The sequence below is a fragment of the Arvicola amphibius genome, chromosome 6 (assembly GCF_903992535.2).
Source record: "Arvicola amphibius chromosome 6, mArvAmp1.2, whole genome shotgun sequence".
NCBI classification, from domain to species: Eukaryota; Metazoa; Chordata; class Mammalia; order Rodentia; family Cricetidae; genus Arvicola; species Arvicola amphibius.
This window is the reverse complement of record NC_052052.2, coordinates 152,852,025-152,860,027: the sequence shown is the minus strand read 5'-3', so window position 1 is coordinate 152,860,027 and position 8,003 is coordinate 152,852,025. Positions and strand designations below refer to the sequence as shown.

Sequence of the window (8,003 nt, the reverse complement as noted above, 5' to 3'; positions counted from 1 at the left end):
GAGTCTGGCTATTGTTGTTGTTACCAACATTCTCCCTGTCCCGAGTACCCATCTGATCCCTTGAATGATAGGTCTGTGTTGGCAAAACCAAGCTGTCAAAAGTCCAACACAAAGAGGGCATCTCATCCCTGAAAGGAGGAGGTTTCATAGAAATACAGGGGTACAGTGCTAAAAACTGAGGAGTTAGGAGTAGGCAGAAACAAGAGCAGTCCAAGCTTAGTTCACACCCGCACAAGCTGCCTGGGCATCCACGAGCCAGTTGCTGGAACTGTACCGATTAACCACCCTCAGGGTTCCTTGCTGAACTGCTCTTCGGAAGACTCAGGCATGAAGTAGTTTGCATGTTCCGAGGAGCAGAACCCATCCCCAATATCCGACCAGCATACGGACACATATCTCTTTGGTTTTATTATCACAAACACACCAGGGCTCCATCGCACCCAGGAAATTTGCATTCTACGTGTTCTATACACTCTTTCTTTTCTACCTGGGCAGGGCCATATAGAAGTGTCCGAGCCATGTGTGGATACAAGACATGTCTGACAGGAACAGTTCAACTCGTAGCTTATAGTGATACCATTTCTCCAGCTGTACAAGAGCTTTACAGAAACTTGCCGGGGCTTCCCAGAGTGTGGAGTCGCTTGATTCACATTTGTGAGCTCTGCAATGCTGCAGCTCCCTTTGTTCAGGCCCTCTGCACAGTCAGAAAAGTCCATGCTTTGGAGAGGTCCTTTCTGGATGTCAGAGCCAGATAATCTGTGGATTCAGTGGGTCAACAACCATGCTTAGAGGGACCGAAAGCTAAAAAGAGCCCGTTTCTCCTCCACCCCCTCTCTACCCGTCCAAGGCTCAGATCTCAATATGGTGTTGCCCTTGTAGGTTGAAGTGTGATATTTGGTTTCAAAAACATCCAACGGTCTCTTCGACAAACTGGGAGAAACTGGCAGGGAGCTGCTGCAGCACACACCTAGCTGGTCCTGCTGCTAGTGCTTCATCCTCTCCAGTAGCCGCTGATAGACAGGAGCTGCAAAGAAGAAGCATGAAAAGCAGGTAAGATGCAGGGGTCCCACTGTCATCTGCTGTGCCACCATCTGTCTGGGTGCTTAGTCTTTTGTCCTGGAGGTACTAGGGGATAGCATGCTTCTCAAATGCTCTCAAGTGAGTGATATCCCTCTTTTCTATTATTCTTGAGACAAGGTCTCGCCAGATTGATCAGACAGCTTTGAATTCACTCCATAGCCTATCTAGGCCTTATGTTTGCAATCTTCCTGCCTCAGACTACCAAGTAGTTGGGATCTCCTGAGGCTGTGAGGCCTCCCTCAGCCATGTTCTCCTGTTCAGGTACACAGCTGGGGCTTTGGGGTTTGTGGAACTTCATGTCTTACTCAATAGTTGATCTTTTGGGTTTTTCTTCATCTGTCATCTTGGGATGTTTTCCTCAGTGTAGGGGCCTGCCAAGCCCTGTGCAATCTTCCCAGGCTCCCTGAGCCCAAACCACATCCACCCCGACTCCACTATCTTCATGTTACAGAGAAGGAAACTAGATTGCCTGTCTGACCCCAGTTGACCCTGCTGCTCTGACCCTGAGGGCCAGGCTTCTCTTACTTCGTGGGATAACAGATGGCAGGTTGGCTCTGCTAGGGACTGCCGGGCTCATTAGCCCAGAGGGGACAGCAGACCAGACACTTACCGAGTCGCACGGACCTCTGGGCAGCCTGAAAGGACAAACACACGCAGGTCAGGCTTTCTTTTCATTATTTTTCCTTTCTGGCCCCTCCGTCTCTGTCTTTCCCTCTGTACCCACCCCCAACCATCCTTCCTCTGAGACCAAGCTGCTACAGCATGAACTCGGGGTGCACTGCCCCCACTGGCAAGGTGGGTCCCAGGGCTGCTTTCCTCAGCCACGCTTACTGGTACCCTTACGTACCCTGGAATATACCGATGCCTGTTTGAAGATTTCAAGGGCGGAGTCCGCCAGCTCATCTCCCCGTTCCTGTGGTCGGTTGGCTAAGGAGAAAGAGAAGCCCACTGTCTGCTTTCACCATTTCAATGGACACACAGCTGGGCCCTGTCTGCTACCCATGTCCCCATGTAAACACACAACCACGCCCTGTCTGCCACTAGTGTCCTCATATACACACACAGCCGGGCCCTGTCTGCCACCAGTGTCGCCATGCACGCACGCGCGCACACACACACACACACACACACACACACACACACACACAGCTGGGCCTTGTCTGCCACCAGCATCCATGTAAATATACATGATGTGAAACGTCAGAGTTGGGGTAACACAGCAGGCAGCTCGCTAAGAAACAGGCCCACGAGTTCTGTGGCATGTCATCTGGGAACCGTAGCTCCTGATGCACTTTTCCTCAGCCCAAGGGAGGCCGTGCTCGTGGCCACCATTCATGAGGACCACAGATTAGGATCTCACCTGGCAGCTGCAGAACACTGTTGATGGCATGGACCACACCATTGGTGGCCATGATGTCAGTTTCGGCAACAGGTTCCTTATTGACGCTCACTACATTGTTTTTCTAAGAGAAGAGACAGCAGTTGTTAAATGCGGAGCCTACTGGCTTTGCTCGTTCTGCAGGCACCTGCTGACCACACACCCACTCTGTGCAAGGGCGGCAGGGCTTCTCCAGGGAGCAGCAGCCCTTGCTCTCTGCAGACTTCCACTGCCATATGGAGGCTGGGTGCAATTAGGATTCTTGCCCTCGCCCAATGCGGGGCAAGGATAGAGCCTGTCTCTTAACAGAATTGGGAGCTGAGGTGCAAGGAAGGCCACACAGCCCCTTGAAGCTACATAGGTGGGGAGGTCCCCTTAGGGCACATGCTGTCTTGAACAGCCCATGTGCCTATGACAGACGGAATCCCAACATATGGAACTCAGTCCCAAGAAACCCTGAGTGACCTCAAGTTAAATAGATCTCTCCCAGCCTTCCTCCCACGCTCTCCAAGGAACTGGTGAGCAAGGGACAGCAACCATCCAGAGAAAGAAGCAGAGAGCCACCAGCTCCCATCTACACGGATGGCCTCTGCTGAGTCAGGCTGGCTACATTCTCATTCTGAGGTAGAGACACCCTGAACCCAGCTCCGAAGCTGAACAGTACCATCACCACAGGGCGAGAAATGGCATCCAGAGCAGAATCAGGACGGAAGGGCCTCTTAAGATGTCAGCCACTGAACAGGTCAGTGAGTGCCTGACATTGGGGACCACTTCCTACTTTCTAAGGGACTTCTTCACAATCCACGTCAGATGCCTGATTGCCCTGAACATCTGGATGTTCCTACACACATCTATAGATAATCTTTCTTGGTGTCCCTTGGGCACTTCTCTTTTCTCTCTTTCTTTGGACAAACCATACTCGAAGGTTCGATTAGCATCTTAAAAATAGTGTGCACGGCGAGGCGTGTCCTAGAGACTTCACAGCAGCACACAGCCAACCTTCCCCTGGTGCACTCACCGAGCTGACTTCCAGCTTGTCCCCTTGAAGAGACTTCAGCCGCACCAGGGCTCCGATTCCTCCACTAACCAGGATCTCGTCGCCAATGTGGTATTTCAGGATGTTGGTAAGTTCCTTGGCATTTGCTGTACAATGGCGGAAGAAGGAGACACTGTTATGCACAAGGGTTGGCGACTGGTGGGGTTAAGGGACAAGAGAAGATAGCAGTGGTTTCTTCAGAGCAGAACAACTCATTGAACAAGCAGAAGTGCGTACCGAGTGCCCACTGTGTGCACAGCACATGACCCACTATCAGTCTAAAGGTCAGCAGACAGCCCTGTTTGTGAGCTGGCCCTGGAACCAGCAGGCGGCTGGGTTAAGCAGGATTCCATGGCAGCTGAGGAGTTAATCCATACTCCTCTATATGTATGACTCATGCTTCCATGAGCTAAATATTTGCCTGGAAAGCCAGGGACCTTTCCAGCATCGGCATCTGGGATGCCTCACCATTGACGTGGCTCCTGCCGACTATAACACAGTAGTGAAATATTTACACATTATGCCCTCAAGTGCATTTTCTGCTGGAGTTAGCTATTTCCTGGAGGGAGGACTTGAAAGAATCAACAGCTGTGCTTTGGAGGAGCCACCGAGCCGATGAGGTCAGGGCCGAGGCCGTTTTCTCTCTGCAGCATCCTTCCTCCTCAGCACATCCCTTCCAAGCCGCATCAGTTTCTCTGCCAACTGGGCCAGGCACCCGATACCTTTCCCAAGTTACATGAGAGGCAGCACTGACATCTGCCAGCTACCCTCTGGTTCTGATCCTCCCATAGACAGCCAGTGGCTTATTTCTCCAGGGCTTATGAGTGGCTGTTCCCAGGATCAGGAAACCCAGAGGAAAGCTGAAAACAACTCAGAGAGTTCATCTGGTTATCGACTCATCTATGTGTGCTGGGGGATGGAGCCACCTGGTGTGGGATTCCCCTCTCTATGCTGTGAATATGTTTTGTTATCATTGGTTAATAAAGAAGCTGGTTTGGCCTGTGGCAGGGCAGAATATAGCAAGGCAGGAAATCCAAGCAGAGATAGAGGAGGGAAGAAGGCAGAGTCAGGCAGACGCCATGTAGCTGCCCAAGAAGTAAGAGGTAACAAACCATGAGCCTCGTGGTAAAATACAAAATAATAGGAACGAGTTCATTTAAGATATAAGAGCTAGCTAGAAATACTCCCAAGCTGTTGGCCAAACAGTGTTGTAATTAATATAGTTTCTCTGTGATTATTGGGGTCTGGGCGTCTGGGAAACTAAAGCGCCATCTCTGTTTACAGCCACCTGTAAGGGTCTCCTGAACATCTATCTACACTGAAGCTGATAAGAGATTCCCCTCCCACAAAAATATGGCCCAGAGGTGCAAAGTCAAGCCAGTGCCCTGGAGTCACCAGGGCCACTTTTCCTCCCTCGGGTGTCATTTATCCTACCCATAGGACTTGGGGGCTGTTTAGGAAACTTTCCCTATACCCTCTCCCCGACCTCACATAACAGCTGAACATGAGGGAACTTGAGCAGGCGCAGGCCACCTGGGGAATAATCCCTTCTTAGAAGGCTGAGAGAGGATGGGACGTTTATGTGCAGACTGAACTTCTCCCCTCTCCTCAGGAACCTGCGTCAGCAGCGCGGACACAGGCATGCACTTGGCAATCGGGAAAATTAAACAGGACACAAACTTAGTTCCTTGCTGACTGCAGCCTGAGCCTTCTGTTCTCCCGCAGGAAGGGAGACATACACTGTGTTTGTTCTGAGTGAGGTTGGCTAGGCCGCTTCCTCGCTCTCCTTTCTTCCTCCCCTGACCTCCTTCCTGGGAGGGTGGGTATACATTAGAGGTAACGCCCATCACCTGATCCCATTTCCCTGTCACCACCGCTATTAATGGAACATGTGTGCCTTGTCCCGTGTGCCACATTTAATCTGTATCGTAGTGAGTCAGGGACTGTTGCCAACCTCATGTTTCTAAAGGGGAAACTGAGGCTCGGGGAGGTTCAGCAGCTCACCAGAGCTCGCTTGCACGCTTAGCCACCACCCTCAGCCGAAGTTACCCAAGACGGACTTTCCATCTCTGAGGACATTTAATGCAGTTCTGTCATCACAGCTCCTCAGTGGCTAATTTCTTGTTTGCTTGGCACCGTGTCTAAGGAAACTGAGTGGCATCACCTCTGCCCTCCTACATCCGGCTGAAAGTCAACTGGCCCAAGGGAGGAAAGGAAGGAAGGGATACTCAAGGATCCCTCTTTGCCATGGCCCCGTCACAACTGTAAATGGCTCTGGTGTTTTCTGTGTCCTTCAAGTCTCCCTGGCCCCTGCCCTCACCCCACCCTTGTCCACTGTTGTCACCATTTGCTGTCCCCTTAATTCTGCCCACATGTCCACAACATGGCCTCATCACTAAGTCCCTTTGCCCTGCATCCCTCGTTTCCTGCCATGGCTGGGATGGGCTGCTATTTCAGGGAAATGGGAATATCTGCTTAAACTGCTCTTTACCCAAGAGTTTGTTCAGTTCTTCTGGAGGCATTGCTTGGAAAGCTTCGTTTGTGGGAGCGAAAACAGTGTAGACCCCTTCCCGGTTGAGGGTCTCCATCAGCCCCGCAGACTGGATGGCAGCTACCAGCATGCTGTAGACAAACAGAGAAGATGAGTTTGCTTTCCATGGCCTCTCCGACGCAGGAGGGAGACCGTGTACGAGAACGAATGTCATACACAGGAAATATTGACAGAGGGAACAGGGGGAGCAGAGAGGTGGGACTTGGTGTGGCTGTCCCCGAGCCTGGCAGAGTTAGTGTCTGCTGAGCGTGACCCTGCATAGCCAGTGGCCCAGTCTCCCAGCCCTTGGGCAGGCGGCTGAAGCCAGTGCCCAGGAAACCCTTGGCTGGACAGCACTCACTGGAGAACTAGCAAGTTGGAAACAGAGGGATCAAGGCAAGGAAGCAAAGTGACCTGGTGGCTTCAGCTGCCTATAAATAAAATGCAGAAAGAGGAAAACATGACAAGTTCTTCACACCTGTGCCCTCAGCTCACTGGGGGACTTTCTGGTGTGAGTGACACCCTTGTGTAGTAATAAGAATGTCTCCCCCTTACAATGGGTATGAAGATTATACTGCTAGCAGGAGCCCAGCTTCCCAACCCAAGGTTTCAAGGAGACCCTCATTCTCGCCACACCCCAAACATGGAAGATCACACCAGTGCGTCACTAGCATTAGGTCACCCCCTTGGGAAGTTGGATAGAATAGCTGAGGGCCAACATGACCACTTGACGGAAGCCTGGCCCTAGGATGAGACTGGTTACCTGAAACGATTGTCCCCCTTCAAGACATCCATAACGGTCCCCATTGGGGGAGTTAGCATCCGGTCCATGGTGAACAGGGTCCCATACCGCCCCCTCTTGTCATGGGCAGCGATGCAACTGTTTTCAATGCATAGGCTCTGCACAGAAGAGGGAGAGAGAAAGGGAGATGGTTATCCTCTCAGGCAGGGGCCTCCAGATTTGTTCTGAGCCAGTGGCAACAGCATCACCCACAGAAGTGTTCCACAAGGAAGAGTGGCCATAGGGGTTCTTAAAATTGCATAAGGACGCTCTCTCTCTTTCTCTCTCTATCTCTCTATCTTTCTCCCCCTCTTTTCCTCCCTCCCTTGACCCGCACTGTGGAGCACCCTCCTTCCCTTAATAAACAATCCTCCCATGCACGTGGTCGCGTCCTGGGGAAAAAAAAATTGCATAAGGACTCCGTGACAATATCAGTCCCACATGAGGTCCATTGACAAAGATCAAATAGGCAGACAAGAGGTAGCTGACTGGTTGATTTCACCAGTCATTGAACATCTTTGGCCAAATGGTCCTGTTTGATTCCAGGCCAGGAGCAATCCCTCCTGTTTGATATGGGAAGGTCTTGGATCAAAGAGGTCTGAGCTTCATGGGGCTTCTCTTGGCATAAACCTGGGAAGACTCAAAGTCTCCATGCCCCTCCCCCCCTTGTCCATCCTGCTGAGCCCCAGGTAGCCCCAGTGCTCAGTAATTCAGTTAGGTCTGAGCCTTATTCTCCAAGTCTGCAGGAAAGAAAGTGTCAGCTAGCATCCTGCCCTCTCCAGAAACTACTTCCCCTTTAGTAGAAGCCAGTTCTTACATAAGTTCCTGGCTATTGGGGACTTTAAAAAACAATTGTAGATTTGAAGCCAAAGAAGGGGTGTAAGGTCCTAGAACTTACGTTTCGATAAACAAAAACTCGCAGCTTTTTGCCACCCAGTGTATCCAGTGTCTGTCCGTGGTACAAATACTTGGAAGCCAGCTGTTCTTTGACCATGTGGTTCAGAAGCAATGTCTTCATTTGGGCATCGATGTGAGGGGCACCATCTGCAAGCGAAGGGTGCACAGAGATGAAGTGGACAATGGGGCACATATAGTAGAAGCCCGTCCCCCACTTGGTTTGGAAATGAAGACAGAAAATAAGGGTGGCTGCCAAAATTCCTTAACATTCGGCCTCTATTATAGAAAATAAAATAGGTAT

The 8,003-nt window shown here is 51.1% G+C and overlaps 1 protein-coding gene across 2 annotated transcripts in view; it reads right to left on the bottom strand.

Annotated features, from left to right (window-relative positions):
* Positions 1 to 391: 391 nt before the first annotated feature.
* Tgfbi (transforming growth factor beta induced) overlaps positions 392 to 8,003 on the bottom strand; it is a 29,939-nt gene continuing 22,327 nt past the window's right edge. The window contains exons 10-18 of one of the 2 annotated variants that reach the window (XM_038335292.2): positions 7,704 to 7,849; positions 6,788 to 6,924; positions 5,986 to 6,116; positions 3,477 to 3,601; positions 2,441 to 2,543; positions 1,928 to 2,007; positions 1,691 to 1,715; positions 968 to 1,024; positions 392 to 756 (exon numbers count right to left, since the gene is read on the bottom strand). In XM_038335292.2, the coding sequence (XP_038191220.1) occupies positions 984 to 1,024; positions 1,691 to 1,715; positions 1,928 to 2,007; positions 2,441 to 2,543; positions 3,477 to 3,601; positions 5,986 to 6,116; positions 6,788 to 6,924; positions 7,704 to 7,849 (788 nt within the window). In that variant the 3' untranslated portion in view covers positions 392 to 756; positions 968 to 983. Of the gene's footprint in view, positions 1,025 to 1,690; positions 1,716 to 1,927; positions 2,008 to 2,440; positions 2,544 to 3,476; positions 3,602 to 5,985; positions 6,117 to 6,787; positions 6,925 to 7,703; positions 7,850 to 8,003 lie in introns of both variants that reach the window. The other variant, XM_038335291.2, reaches the window with a different exon arrangement.